Source organism: Physeter macrocephalus, chromosome 21, assembly GCF_002837175.3.
Source record: "Physeter macrocephalus isolate SW-GA chromosome 21, ASM283717v5, whole genome shotgun sequence".
NCBI classification, from domain to species: Eukaryota; Metazoa; Chordata; class Mammalia; order Artiodactyla; family Physeteridae; genus Physeter; species Physeter macrocephalus.
In genome coordinates, this window is record NC_041234.1 from 76329332 (window position 1) to 76345441 (window position 16110).

Consider the following 16110-nt stretch of genomic DNA (forward strand, 5'->3'; position numbering starts at 1 on the left):
CACTTGAACAATGAGGCAGGCATGGGAACAAATTCCTAGGCCTCTGGTGTCCAAGTGTTCACAACTGATGCAGCCACTTTTCTCACCTAATTTTTTTGACTCCTTGATATCTTTCTTTGCAATAGCCTGGGTTTCAATTTCTTTTCAAGTATGCCACCCATCCCCACCCTCACTACCACCCTGTTTTAGCCTTCAACCTACCTCACTTTCAACCGACTTTTTAGACCTAAAAATGTCACCAAGGCCTGTTGTGAACATATATTGGGATCGACTCCAGCTGTGCTGACCTGTAACACACATGAATACATCCTTGACAGATTGCTTGAAACCCAGAGGGACGGATGAACATAGGGTTACCAGACCTTCATTTCAAGGGCTGTTGACTAGCTAGTGTGCACAGACTCTAAAAGGAGCCATAGTTGTGTCGTGCATGACTAATGCAACTTGAAAGGCAGGTACTGGCTATAGAAGGAGGAGGGAGTTGCTTATGAGGCTGATCAAAAGCCCCCTGGCTTAAAAATCTCACTGCTGCCATCACTTCTTTGGACCATAACACTGAGTTCACAAAAATCTCAGTTAAAATGTCAATATTTCAGATGGATAAATGCCTTAAGATATTAGCATCCATTGTTAATACTCTTGTAAGGAAGAACTTACCAGGTTGATTATTTGTCCCTTAAGAGCAGTTGAGGGCTTCCCTGGTGGCGCAGTGGTTAAGAATCCGCCTGCCAATACAGGGAACACAGGTTCGAGCCTGGGTCCGGGAAGATCCCACATGCCGCGAGCAACTAAGCCCGTGCGCCACAACTACTGAGCCCACGTGCCACAACTACTGAAGCCCGTGTGCCTAGGGCTCATGCTCCACAAGAAGAGAAGCCACCGCAATGAGAAGCCCATGCACCGCAACGAAGAGTAGCCCCTGCTCACCTCAACTAGAGAAAGCCCATGTGCAGCAACAAAGGCACAATGCAGCCAAAATTAAATAAATTAAATAAATTAATTTTTAAAAAAAAATAGTTGAGAAGAGTAATAATTTCTAAGTAGATAGACATGGTTTTGAATTGTAGCTCTGCTACTTAGTAGTTGTGTGACCTTGGGCAAGTCTCCTAAGCCCTCTAAGCCTCAATTTACTTGTGTATAAAATGGAGATAGCATCATCTGCTACATAAAGTTGCTGTGAGGATAAAATGAGATGACGTTTGCAAAACATCCGGTACATAATAGGTGCTCAATAAACGTTTGACTCCCTTAAACCCTAGCAGAGAAAAACCATAGAAGAGATGGGATTCAGCTAAATTTAAGAGATAAAGTGGAAAGGGAAGTAGGGAGACCCTTACAAGAGAGATGAGACCTCTGGTTGGGGAGATGGGGTATACTGGAAAACCTAGACAGCTAAAAGAAATTCAGGCTTTGGGCACCTGAGGAAAGTCAAGACACAAAAACACACAGAAAAGGAGAGTAGGGAAGTGTTGGGACCATTAGCCCAACTCCCGCCTCACTTCCAGACAGAAACAGCAGGTGTTCCTAACAGGGCCCAATGGACTCCCTGCGGTGCACTGATCCTTGAGAGAGTGGGATGGGGTTACAGCCAGTGAGCCAGGAATTGCATGTAATGGAGAGAATCTTGTATCACTTTCTGCCTATCCTCCTTCTCCACCCCAAAAGCAGTACAAGAATGTAGTGTCAGACATGTGCAACTAGCTCATTTGCCAACCTGAAGGAAGGTTAAGGACCCAAAACTCTAAGAGGACACCTCTCTGCTTCCATCCTGGAGAATTTTGTTTTGGGGGTTAAGGGTCTCATCCCCTTACAAGCCATGGCAGTGCATCCAAGATGCTCCTCTCTCAGGCATGTCTCTACCCCCAAACCAAAACAGTAAAAATGGTTAGTGCTATCTTTATTCCTGGAGCAGCTGTCACCTCCTATCAGAAAACACCCTCTTAGGCATCAATTCCCAACATGGTTTCTTGACTCCCAACACAGCAAACCAGTGACACATTTGAGGTAAGTCAAAAGCACTCTGTTAACCAAAATGAAGAGGGGATTATTTTAATGATTTGTTTTATTGTGTTTTATACATTTGAAGAGTTTTGAGGTTATGCCTCTAATCTGGTCACTCTCCCATGTTAGGTAGAGGTACACAGTAGTGGTCCATGACCTTGGATATACCTATGTTGCATATGTGAATGGCCTTCATTACATGAGAATTTATTTATTTATTTATTTATTGCTCATTCTTTGAAGGATCTAATTGTAAAGGAGGAGTTTCCATTTCTTTGGGGACCAAAAAACAAAAGGTAGATGGAAGAGAGTCAAAAAACTTTTCTTTGCCCTCTTAGTGTGGACTAACCCAGAAGCACTCATAATGGCCTTCTAAGACATAATGCCCTCCAAGCAAGTGACAGACCAGCCTCCCTCCAATACACCTTTATGAACATCTGTGAGTCTGTGTGAACATCTGCACCTATACCAGTGTATGTGACTTGCGTGTCCCCCCATGTCCATGTTTGCTTTCTGATGTAACACCTGCTAAACTGCAGCACCAAATAGCTGGCTATTGTGGCTTTAGGGCTAATTCTGGGAAATAAGATGCAATCTCAATTTAATACGTGTCGGTAGCAATAACAGGAAGATGGAGATCCGGGGAAGCAGTGGATTTCCTTGAGATCATTTTTTTTTTAATTGTCCAGAGGGAGTAGGTCATGCTGAAGCAACTTAGCCTTTAACCACTAAAGTCAGTATTTGGAACTGGTCTGCCATGCTCCCTTTTTTTCCCCCTATTCTGATTTTTTTTCCTGCCAGTTGCAGCCAGAATGAATACTTACAGCGCAAGTGCTAAGTCTCAGAGAATAATAGTTTGGATAAAGAAAGCTTGTCAGGGCTTTCACTGCAGCCTTGTTATGTGCAAAGTCAGAGCCTCTCCTGTTGCTTCTTTCAAACCTGAAGGCATCAAAGGGGCAGCCAGGTCATCTTTGTTTTAAACTCTCTTTTCCCCTGCTGTCAGCCTCTCCTATTTCTCACCTTTTTTAAAATTAATTCTTCAGAGAAGACCCACTGTGAAGTTGGCCTGAAATGGTTTATTTTAAAGAACGGTTTTAGTGCTCTTGCATAAAGTACCACCCAGGAAAGTCGTTTACCACTCCGGATATGAATGTGTCTCCCTCCTCAGAAAAAGGTATTGACTGGGGTGGGAAGGACAGAAGTACTGAGGAAATGACTGGAGCCTGGCTGAAGGAAGAATCCCCTCTTAGTTGGAGAGTTGGTGATTGTGTGAAATGAAAAAGGCAAAAGAAATCTTTTGGGTCTGAACATCAGTGAGCCCACCAAGGGCTGGTTCCCTCCTGGGCCTTATAGTCACCCCCACGCCCCAGCCAACCAACACCCTCCGAGACACATTTCACCAAACAATCATTTTTCCATAATAGCCTTTAATACTAAAATGCATTAAATTTTTGAAGCAGAGAAAACACATTAAGGGGAAAACAGAGAACCACCAGATAAAAGGAAACAATGTGGCAGATAACCCTGTCTAAAACATAACTGTAATAATTTAATAAAGCTGCTTTATCATCTTCATAAAATAGAGTGGTGATTCGTTTTTGTCTTTTTTATTTTTACAATGATTCAATCACTGTGAAAATGTACATAACATACAGATCAGCATATACAACAATTTCATCTTCATATAGTCAGCAACAGAGACTGCTTAATGAGACATACTGTACTTGCATCCCTCTAAATTTCCACCCCGGTTTGACACGTAAACAGTAATAGTGTCATCAGGCTCATTCCCCTCACTAGAGGAGCGAAGGCGTAAGCCTTTTGCAACTAATACCTTAGCATTCAAATAGCACAAGGAGGTATTTGTTGCTGAGTTTCTAGCTCGAGCTAGTCTGGCTCTCGGTCATTAAAGTCTGTATCCTAGCCTTCCTCAGCTGAACGCCAGCCAGTGCCAGTAAAAATACTTAACCAGTGCTGTAATGGTGTTAGCCGGTTTGTTTGCTAAGGTTGACAGCAACTTTCAGTTAGTAACAAGGTCATCTTTAATTGCCAACACAGCTGGAGCAACAATCAGCATCATCAGTTTTCCCTAATGACCTACGGTGCTTTCCAATCAAGATCAAGTTTTTGTGGGTTGTTCTTTACCAAGAGCGCCTTGCGATATATATTTCAGACAAGGTGGTTGATTTTCTTTGTTTTACAGAAGCAATATGAGTTCTATTGGAAATTAATTCACTTTGCACAACATGTGACCCACAGGCCAATTCCAGCCTCACAAGAAAACAAAGAGAGCTGCAATAACTTCATTAGGACAATGTGTTTTGCTCTGGAATATTTCATATCAATATAAAGCCACCCAGTCCCAGCCCCACCCCCACACATCCCCTTTGAATATTACTTTGTTACATACTTAAACTAAAGAACAACATCTCAATACACTTCAGTGTCAGCAGATACAATTTGACTCATGAAATGACATCCTTAAATGTAATTTTACCAAGAAGGCAAACACTAGGACTGTATACAATGGACTTCTTAAGCTCATTTATGCCAGTTTTTCAAAGGCAGGGTCTTATTACCCTGGGTAAAGAGCCAAGTGGACCAGACTTGTCAGGATGCTTTGGGGGAACATTCAACATCAAAACGATCCCCATAAAGTGAATTGGAATCCCAGCCAGAACTTCTATTATGTACAATAATAATCCTTTTCCCACACTGAATGCACAGTCAAGCTATCGCTACACCCTTGCCTCTCCCAGAACTGCCCTTTATCCTTGCTGCTTCAAGTGAACTGCTTTTGTTTTGCTTGTTAATACGATAGAGCTATACGAAAAGTTCAACTGAATTCCCTTCAGACAATCAGTTGTACGCTGAAGTAACACTATTGGGATGACACTCTGGGTGGTTCCAATTTTCAGAGTTCTAAGTTGTATTCCTTTAATATTTTTGATTAGTTGTCAGCGGGGTCACCAACTAATCAGTTTAAATGGGCACCTTAGGTGCAATTAGCTCTATGAGGCAGGTTTACACTGGAGCAGTGATACTCAAAGTGTGGTCCCTGGATCAGCTGCATCAGCATCACCTGGGAATTTTGAAATCAGCAAAGACTCAGGCCCCATTCCAGACCTACTGAACCAGAAACTCTAAGTGCATGGCCCATCAACCCGTGCTTTAACTAGTCCTCAACCTTTAGTGGGCATCTGATCCATATGGATTGCTAGGTCCCACCTCCAGAGGTTCTGCTTCAGTTGTTCTGTGTGAGGATGGAGAGTTACCATTTCTAACAAGTTCCCAAGTTATGTTGCTGCTGGTCCAGGGACTACACTTTGAAAATCAGGAACTGCGGGGTCCCTTGGCCCATTACCTATTTGGGCAATAAGGTGGGCCATAATCTACTCTACTGGCTTTAAGAGAATCAAAGGGATGGTAAGTTTCCTTCTGAACAGGTTCATAGATTAGTCAGTATAGAGAAAAGAAAAAAGAGACTCCACGCAGCATGGCTCCCTTCTTCCTATTCCTTGTATGTAGTGCATTCCCATATTTGGGGAAAAGCAATCAATCAATGCAAACTAAAACCTTTATATTGCATGAAAACGTTCATCTGCTCAGGAACGTGCCCAAAACAGTTATTAGTAAAGCACGTCACGTCTCAACACCAACTCCTCCCCAAAAGGGACATCAGAATAAATGGAATAGAACTCCCTACAATTTAGGAACTGAAATTGCTGCCTCATATTTAAATGTGTAACCTGTTTAGAGAGGAAAAGAAGAGACTATTTGGCCCTCTGGCCTTTGTGGCTTTTCATCAGACATGCTCAAAAGAAGGGGAGAAAAACATGAGCCAAAAGAGAAATTTAGGATCCTTGCACAAAATTCCTATTTGCAGCCACAGCCTGCCTATAAAACCAGCTTACAAAGCCCTCCTAGGATGCACTTGTGCTTCTGGGAGGATGTACATATCAAACAACTGTAGAGGGAAAAAAAAGATATTTTCTTAATGAAGGGAATTCTCTGAACATGCTCAATAAAGGATTTGGAAGCCAAAAAAATGTCTGACTGCCCATTGCGAACAAAGTATTTTGAGAAGGAAAAAGGATTGGTCTATCGCTTAAAACTGAATTCTGGAAAAAAAATTGGAGGAAAAAAAACACAAGAGAAAAGCATAATCAATGTCACTGCTTGCTACACTAACCATTTTAAACTTGACTGGTTTAAAATGGTTAGTGTAGAGACATGGCAGCCAGTGGCCCCTCTGGCTCAATAGCCACATAACACTGAATGTTCCCACTTGCCACAATCTTTTCAGCTCCCTCATTCTGACTGAGCATAATAAGAAATACACCTATACAAAAACTGTCAAATCTGACTTGAAAGCGACCTTGAGGTGGTAGCTAACAACATGATATCAGGATGGATCAGGTGAGGAAGAGTCTAAATTCTACAGGCAGCCATCATAACTTAAATGGAAAAAAATTAATTTTTAACGTGTTAATCAAATAGGCTATTCACTTGCAAACAGAAATAAATACCTCATTCAAAATCTACTACTAAAATGAAATGAATCAAAGGGGAAAAAGCAATAGAATAAAATGAGCCAAAATGAAGATGCTATGGTAATTGATTTCTAATTGTGTCAGTTTCAGAGGGAAATTTGCAGCCACACCAATATTTTGCATGAGGTAGTATTCAGCACTGAATAAGAAATAAGGATGAATTTGTAGCTTCATTATAACTTCTTTTTCAGAAATATTCTCCCGTACGTAACCCCATCCCCACTGCCTTACCCACCCTCCCCAAAACCCTCCCTCCTGCAAAAGAAAATATTCTTAGTAATGTATAAAGCCAGGAACTCAGGCAAAAATAACTAAAACATTTAAAAGAGCAGACTTATCTACCTAAATTTAAGAAGATAAATCCTCTTTTGCATTCTTAGTGCTCTAACCTCTAAGCCTTTTTTTGCTGGATGCTCTTGAATTTCAAAAAATGAAACAAATGAGAACATAACCACAAAACTTGTTTCTCTAGAAACAATTCTTTTAAGACCAAGGCAGAGCAAAGGTGACATATTTGTTTCTTTTTAAATAATGAACCCTTAGGCTGCAAGAATACTATGTTGGCTAGTGAATATTAATAGACAGTTAATAAACAGGGGAGCTCGAGGAATGTCAAACAAACAAAAAAAGAATGTGTGTAACAAACTTGTTAATAAAAAAGGGTATTCCTAGCCTACAGCAAAGAGTTAGCTAAATGTAAAGCATTTTTAATAGTTTCCTGTTCACATTTTTAATTTAAAAAAAAGTGTTAGTCATAAAAAGACGAGTTCAAGTGTACAAGTGTCTCCATTTAGAAGGCCCAGTAATTGAATTAATGATGCTGTTACCTGTTACCTGTCTTTTCCTAAATGTACACTTTGTACTGCTTACTCTACCCCTATTTATAATCCTACGATACAGAGCAACATGGAGTTCTCAATTCTAGCCCATGACATGCTTTGCAGTCTAATTCTAATTGTGACGGGGAAACATTGAATCAGGAAGTGTGTGTCTGAAAAGATGCTTATTTAGAAGTCAAAATAGATTCAGTCTTTTTGAGTTTTAGATGATTGGAGATAAGGAATTTCTAAGCCTGGAAACTGGTAACTTCAGGAGCAACTTTCCTGTTCAGGGCCTGAAAATTAGAAAAATTGATCTCATAAAACTTTCAGCACAGTATTTCTGACAGCTGCAAATTAGATAGCAGAATATCCAAAAATGTCTTTCTGCAATGATCTATCATGGATCTGGGCAGAAGACTGAAAGTCAGGAAAAATACCCTGCAACGTGGTGAGCAACCACTCCGTGGGTAGACTCTGTGAGTGAGTATCCTCCAAGTACTCAATCTATATGTGTGGTGTTACTCATTCACTTGTTGTCTCAGTTGTTTGCACTTTGTTTTTATCTGTAGTTTTATTTTAGTTTTTTAAGAAAAAAACACCAACTTCTAAAAGCCTTTTGCCATCACCACACACATAGCAATTTGCAACATCAAATATGACAATAGCACAGCTAGCAAAAGGGTTCTTAAAGCAGGGATGTCCACAGCAAAGTAGCGGCATCGGAAAGTACTCGAGCTTCAGAAACAACCATTTGGGGGCTTGATTTCACATCACTGAATCAATGAATAGTACACAATAAATGACCATTAACTTGTCTACACTACAAAACGGTTGCGAGCCTATTAAAGGTGTCCAGAGCTTTTTTTTTTTTTTTTGCTTTTTTAAAATGTAATCCTTCACAAACAATGGTAATTTTTATTATAATTTTGACATACAAAAATATATAAATCCAAACACTTAATACATAATACTTTTCACAACTGAATTTGTCTCTGTTTCCCCAACATCAAGGCTCCATGAACAACTCAAGCCAAAGCTAATTTGCTTCAACGGAACACCCCTGCTGCCTGTTGAAACGAGAAGGATTGTCACAGAGTGATAGTCACTTATAAACAATACATTTAGGGAAAGCTCTGAAATACAGCCACTCAAGAACCAACCATTGGTGAGCAATTAAAACGATCAGCTCCTGCTTCTTTGCTAGCCAGCATGGTTTCTCTCTCTTCTTCCCCAAGACTGATTTAGAGAACGATATCCTTCAGACGCTTCACGCCAGGAGACTCTTTGTCTCGACCTTCCTTCAGAATAGGGTTGACCTCATGCACGACTTTCTCGCCATCAGCTCCACGGGGTTCAGCTTCAGAGGGACGAGAAGGGCCGTTGTTGACATACTGCTCCAGATCGCGGGCCGGGGGCGCCAGGGCAACGCTGTAAGACACAGAAGGCTTAGTAGGCAGAGGGCTCTTGAGGTGCAGAGGGGAGGTGACAGGGCTAATAGCCTCACAGCCATTGCCTGCCTCCCGGATAGCGCCGTTGACTTTGGGGCTGCAGATGGTCACATCAACAGTCCTCCTGCCTTTCAGGGTGGGCCTCTCCTCAGCTGGGTGGTCGCTGACATCCTTTCCAAAGGTTGCAAAAGTCCGCTTGGTGGGGCCGCAGTCATCATAAGCTTCAACATCGGCAGCAGTAGCTTCAATGGACAGTGCAATGATGTTCCTCACATGCTCAGGGGACTTGGAGCGGGTGGGCATGGGGTTCCGGGGCATCCAGCACCTGTCAGAGTGGCCAAGAATCCGGCATTCTTCCCTGCAATGAAATCCTTCATTCTGATCTGTTTGGAGAAAATAAAATGTCAATTTCATCAGCTTTTCCCAGGAATCATTGTTAGTCCCCAGTGTTCTGGTTTCTTAGGTACCCACAGGCCCTTTTGGGAAAAGATACTTTTAGATAGTCCTCTATTGCCTTTTGGGACAAGTGTGAAGAATTGGATTTTTAAAAAGCTGCAGATCTCCCCCTCAATACTCTCCCCTCCTTTTTTATTTGTATTTTTGTTGCTGTTCCCACTGCTGACAAAACTAAAAACCTAAAGGGAAACACATTGTGATGAAAAAATATATTTTTAAGAAGTTTATCCTGACTGTAAAGGTGCTGAGAGTCAGCATTTTTATCAACAACTCCTGTTAAAAATCAACTGTGTTTGAAACTGGTTCCGGCAGAAGAGGGAGTGGAGGCAGAGCAGGGAATCCAGCAGTCAGTATATCTGAGAAGTCTTGGCCATGTTTTTGAGCAATCGCACTGTCAACCACATTCCCACCCTACCTGTTAATGATATGCAACGCTTAATTTTAGATTAGTAACATGCTTTCTTTGAAAACCCAATCACGTCACTTCTTTTTGACCACCAGTCCCACCAGCCAATCTCCTCACGAAACCATTTACATAATTTCACTTCCCATCAGAAGGAATATATTGAGATCTCTTCCTTACATGTGACCCAGAAGGTTCAATTGGCCTTATGCACACATCACTCATAGATTGAACATCATTTAATTGTACCCAACTAGCCATGCCTCCTTATCTTTCTTATCTGCAGTTTCATTAGGGTCATATTTCTTAAAATAATTCTTTCATAGATTACTTTAACCCTATCATAGAAGATCTCAGCAAATAGAATTCATAATTATTGTCAAGACATGCTTTGCTCTTTTCATATCGGTTCATTTAGAGTTAAGGTTTTAATTTGGCTCTCAGAAAGGCTTTCTACAGGGGCTTCACTAAAGCATGGACCCAGGGTTAACGTCTACCTGTCCACTGGAAAACTGTTAATGTCTGGTTTACAGCTCTAGTTTTCCAGATCAATTTATATTTGTTACATTCTTGCATGAGGATGACCTAATGAAAATTTTCATCACATTGCACAATACATCAAAATATTAGCAGCTTAACATTTATAGAAATCCTTGGGGCAGGATTGGAGGAGGTGTGGAGACCACAAGAGATCGCAAGGACAAAAAAGTACATGTCAAAAAAAAGTTATAAATATGCGCTGTGACTGCTTTTTTTTTTTGCAGGAAGAAGTCTGCAATTCAGGGTCTTGCCTGATATTAGTCTCTATATAACACACCTTCCTTATACAATTGTATTTCTGTGTTTTAGTCTGTTTCTTGATTTTTTTAAAGAGTAAATGACGGAGCAAAGAGGCACTGCTTTGCCTCAATCATCGAAAGTTATTTTGGTAAAGGGGCGCTTGGGAGGGGGCTCAAGAAATAATGGTTGAATTGGGTGTATACTTCATCATTTGGAGAAAAAGTGTTAGAAGCTGCTAAACGTTAAGGCCTAATCCAGGCTGAGTCCAGATTTCAACACAACTCTGGAAATGGCCTTTAACCTAGTCTAAAGTATGGAAAGGCCAACCAAAGGTAAGACCTCCTTCAAGGTACCTGGACACAATTTGCCAACTTATCTTTAAGATGGCCAGTTTAAGCCCCCTTTCAGTACTGAAGAATGAAACTTTCAGAATTTTGCAGAGGTACAACCAAATAGCAAATGAGCATTATCACCAAGAAGGTAAGTGCCTTCCCCATACACAGGACAATGCTTCTGCAATCTCCAGCACAGTTCCATGTCAGCGTTGCCTGGCCACCTCTGCAAAATGAGGGTTTGTCAAAAGCCCTTTCTCTGCCTCTTCCCTGAAAACTCTCAGTGTTGCCATCTGATAACTTATCATTATTCAAAACACATATGTTCTTAGAGAGTGAAGTAAGTCAGAAAGAGAAAAACAAGTATTGCATATATGTGGAATCTGAAAAAAATTGGTATAGATGATCTTATTTACAAAGCAGAAATAGAGACACAGAGGTAGAGAACACACATATGGATACCAAGGGTGAAAGGGGGGGTGGGACAAATTGGGAGATTGGGACTGACATGTAAACATTATTGATACTATGTATAAAATAGATAACCTAATGAGAACCTACTGTATAGCACAGGGAACTCTACTCAATGCTCTGTGGTGACCTAAATGGGAAGGAAATCCAAAAACGAGGGGATATATGTATACATATAGCTGATTCACTTTGCTGTACAGTAGAAACTAACACAACATTGTAAAGCAACTATACTCCAACAAATATTTTTTTAAAAAATACACATATGTTCCTGGGAGGCAGAAAGTATGAAAGTATGGGAAACATGTTGGGATATACTTGGGAAACACTTTGTGTAGACCCAAACATTATGAGTGGAAGAGTCTATAGCTGATCCACCCACATTCAATTTCATCCAAATCTAGTGCTTTCCCCAGGAGACCCCAGTATCCCTCCAGTAGGACAGAATTCACACCTTCAGTTTCCCCAAAAGATGCTACTTCCTCAACATTTCCTCTGAGGCTTATCTCATAACTATCCAAGTAATGGCTCTAAAGAATTAGTTTGAGTGTTTGTTTGAGGTGGGGAGTAAGGAGGTGCAAGTGGGGGAACAGTTCAATAACTAACTTCCATTTCTATAACTCTGAGTGAGCTCCCTGGAAGTCAGAAAAAAAAAAAGAAAAGAAAAAAATGTCTGGAAGGCTGTGGGATCCCTGTCCTTTTTGTCCACAATTTAGGGCACAGAGGCCTAGAGGCCTTAACCTTTGAGCCATGGAACCACAGCCATGTGACCAGCTATGCAGAGGAAATCCCAGCTGACCTTCAGACTGATATTACAGGTCACTTGCTCATACCCCCAGAGCAAAACAGTGATGAATGACAATCTAGTAGAATCTTCTCAATAGGCTCAACATAATGTTCTCTTAAGTTTCTTTTAAGTTTTTAGTTTCAAGTAGCTATCTTAAAATTTGAAGAGGCAGTTCTTTTCTCAACACAATTCATTAAGAGAATGGCCATTCATGTGTCACCCCAAATCCACATTCAGTGCTCCTTCCCTATGGTAGGCTGCTTCAAATGAACAACATAAGGAGACCTGGATCCCCAGCATACACAGAGGGCAGAGACCCCAGAGGTAGATAACTCTAAGATCTTATGAATTGAGAAAGACCAGAGCAGGGAATTCAGTCATCTCAGAAGCTTCTCTGCAAAGACAGTGCTTGCTTTCAGCTTACCCACTGCCTAAATGAATAGATCACTCTCTGGGAAGAGAAAAAGGTAAACTCACTCAGCACCCCCTGGAATGCAATCGGTCTAAGCCTACACACCAATCTCACTAAGCCCACCTCAGCCCTTTGGGAGCTAGAATAATATGCAATTTTCTTCGGTTAATTATGTGTACATATTAGGTACACTGCTCTTACCCCACGCAAGTGAAGACTTGAATCTGAAAGACTCATTTACTCACAATGTCTCACTCCTGGTTTAGATCTGGATCTCTTTATTTCCTTAAATCCTTACCAACGGCAGTGACTTGCTGCTTATCATTTTAGTATGAAACAACACTCAGTGACATTTGTGTCCATACTATTGAAACAAAATCTAACCTAGCTTTAGTGTTTATAGACATATGAAATATGAAAGAAAATATGGAGAATATAGATGGACAGAAAGAATGTCTTCCCAGCCCAAGGTAACCTACATTCATAAATGCAATGCAGATGAATTACCTTTAAAAATCAAAACTTCAGTTTAGTAAGGAAATTAAGTGTGCTTTAAAAGTGAGAGGGGGGAACTTCAAGAGAGGAGGAGTAACACATGGAGATCACATTCCTCCACACAAATACATCAAAAATATATCTACATGTAGAACAACTCCTACAGAACACCTACTAAATGCTGGCAGAAGACCTCAGACTTCCCAAAATGCAAGAAACTCCCCACATACCTGGGTAGGGCAAAAGAAAAAAGGAAAAACAGAGACAAAAGAATAGGGATGGGTCCTGCACCTCTGGGAAGGAGCTGTGAAGGAGGAAATGTTTCCACACACTAGGAAGGCCCTTCCCTGGCGGAGACTGTGGGTGGTGGAGGGGGGAAGCTTCGGAGCCACAGAGGAGAGCTCAGCAACAGGGGTGCAGAGGGCAAAGCGGAGAGATTCCCGCACAGAGGATCGGTGCCAACCAGCACTCACCAGCCCCAGAGGAATGTCTGCTCACCTGCTGGGGTGGGCGGGGGCTGGGGGGGGGGACGGGGGAGGGGAGAGCTTCAGAGCCAGGGAGGAGAGCGCAGCAACAGAGGTGCAGAAGGCAAAGCAGAGAGATTCCCGCACAGAGGATTGGTGCCCACCTGCACTCACCAGCCTGAGAAGCTTGTCTGTTCACCCGCTGGGGAAGGTGAGGGCTGGGAGCCGAGGCTCAGGCTTCGGAGGTCAGATCCCAGGGAGAGGACTGGGGTTGGCTGTGTGAACACAGCCTGAAGGAGGCTAGTGCGCCACAGCTAGCCGAGAGGGAGTCTGGGGAAAAGTCTGGACCTGCCTAAGAAGCAAGAGACCATTTTTTCAGGGTGTGCGAGGAGAGGGGATTCAGAGCACCACCTAAATGAGCTCCAGAGACAGGCGCGAGCCGCAGCTATCGGCGCAGACACCAGAGACGGGCATGAGATGCTAAGGCTGCTGCTGCAGCCACCAAGAAACCTGTGTACAAGCACAGATCACTATCCACACCTCCCCTCCCGGGAGCCTGTGCAGTCCGCCACTGCCAGGGTCCCGTGATCCAGGGACAACTTCCCCGGGAGAACGCACGGCGCGCCGCAGGCTGGTGCAACGTCACGCCGGCCTCTGCCACCGCAGGCTCGCCCCACATTCCATACCCCTCCCTCCCCCCTGCCTGAGTGAGCCAGAGCCCCCTGATCAGCTGCTCCTTTAACCCCGTCCTGTCCAGGCAAAGAACAGACGCCCTCAGGCGACCTACACGCAGAGGTGGGGCCAAATCCAAAGCTGAAGCCCAGGAGCTGTGAGAACAAAGAAGAGAAAGGGAAATTTCTCCCAGCAGCCTCAGGAGCAGCGGATTAAATCTCCACAGTCAACTTGATGTACCCTGCATCTGTGGAATATCTGAAGAGACAACAAATCATCCCAAAATAGACGCGGTGGACTTTGGGAACAACTGTAAACTGGGGGTTTGCGTTCTGCATCTAATTTGTAACTGGTTTTATGTTTATCTTAGTTTAGTATTTAGAGCTTATTATCATTGGTAGATTTGTTTATTGATTTGGTTGCCCTCTTCCTTTTTTTTGATTTATATATATATGTTTTTTCCTTTTTCCCTTTTTTTGGGTGTGTATGTGTATGCTTCCTGGTGTGAATTTGTCTGTATAGCTTTGCTTTTACCATTTGCCCTAGGGTTACCTCTGTCTAGTTTTTGTTGGTTGGGTTTGTTTTGTTTTGGATTTTTTTTTTAGTATAGTTTTTAGCACTTGTTATCATTGGTGGAATTGTTTATTGGCTTGGTTGCTCTCTTCTTTCTTTTTAAATTACTTTTTAAAATTTTTAATTTAATTTAATTTTTTATTTTAATTATTTTATTTTCTTTCTTTCCTTCTCTCTCTCTCTCTCTCTCTCTCTCTCTTTCTTTCTTTTTTTTTAAGATGTTGGGGGTAGGAGTTTTTATTAATTTTTTTTTTTAATTTTTGCTGTGTTGGGTCTTCATTTCTGTGCAAAGGCTTTCTCTAGTTGTGGCAAGCGGGGGCCACTCTTCATTGTGGTGTGCGGGCCTCTCACTATCGCGGCCTCTCTTATTGCAGAGCACAGGCTCCAGATGCGCAGGCTCAGTAGTTGTGGCTCACGGGCCTAGTTGCTCTGCGGCATGTGGGATCCTCCCAGACCAGGGCTCGAACCCATGTCCCCTGCATTAGTAGGCAGATTCTCAACAACTGCACCACCAGGGAAGCCCTTTCTTCCTTTCTTTCTTTCTTTCTTCCTTTTTCTCCCTTTTCTTCTGAGCTGTGTGGCTGACAAGTTCTTGGTGCTCCAGCTGGCTGTCAAGCCTGAGCCTCTAAGGTGGAAGAGCTGAGTTCAGGCCATTGCTCCACCAGAGATCTCCCAGCCCCATGGAATATCAAACAGCGAAAGCTGTCTCAGGGATCTCCATCTCAACGTTAAGACCCAGGTCCAATGAACGACCAGCAAGCTACAGTGCTGGACACCCTATGCTAAAAAACTATCAAGACAGGAATACAACCCCACCCATAAGCAGAGAGGCTGCCTAAAATCATAAGGTCACAGACACCCCAAAATGCCCCACGGGACGTGGCCCTGCCCACCAGAAAGACAAGATCCTGCCTCATCCACCAGAACACAGGCCAGGCACTAGTCCCCTCTGTCAGGAAGCCTACACAACCCACTGAACCAACCCTACCCACTGGGGGCAAACAGCAAAAACAACGGGAACTACGAACCTGCAGCCTGTGAAAAGGAGACCACAAACACAGTAAGTTAAGCAAAAAGAGAAGACAGAGAAATTCACAGCAGATGATGGAGCAAGCTAAAAACCCACCAGACCAAAGAAATGAAGAGGAAAAGGCAGTCTACCTGAAAAAGAATTCAGAGAAATGATAGTACAGATGATCCAAAATCTTGGAAATACAATGCATAAAATACAAGAAACATTTAACAAGGACTTAGAAGAATGAAAGGGCAAACAAATAACGATGAACAACACAATAAATGAAATTCAAAATTCTCTAGAAAGAATCAAGAGCAGAATAACTGAGGCAGAAGAACAGATAAGTGACCTGGAAGATAAAATAGTGGAAATAACTACCGCAGAGCAGAATAAAGAAAAAGGAATGAAAAGAATTGAGGACAGTTTC

At 42.3% G+C, this 16110-nt stretch overlaps 1 protein-coding gene across 3 annotated transcripts in view; it reads right to left on the minus strand.

Moving 5' to 3' along the window:
- Nucleotides 1-7712: 7712 nt before the first annotated feature.
- The window catches only part of PCDH19 (protocadherin 19), a 104069-nt gene continuing 95671 nt past the window's right edge, over nt 7713-16110 (minus strand). For all 3 annotated transcript variants that reach the window (XM_007109679.3, XM_007109678.3, XM_007109677.3), the window contains one exon: nt 7713-9206. In XM_007109679.3, the coding sequence (XP_007109741.1) occupies nt 8617-9206 (590 nt within the window). In that variant the 3' untranslated portion in view covers nt 7713-8616. The remainder of the gene's footprint in view (nt 9207-16110) is intronic.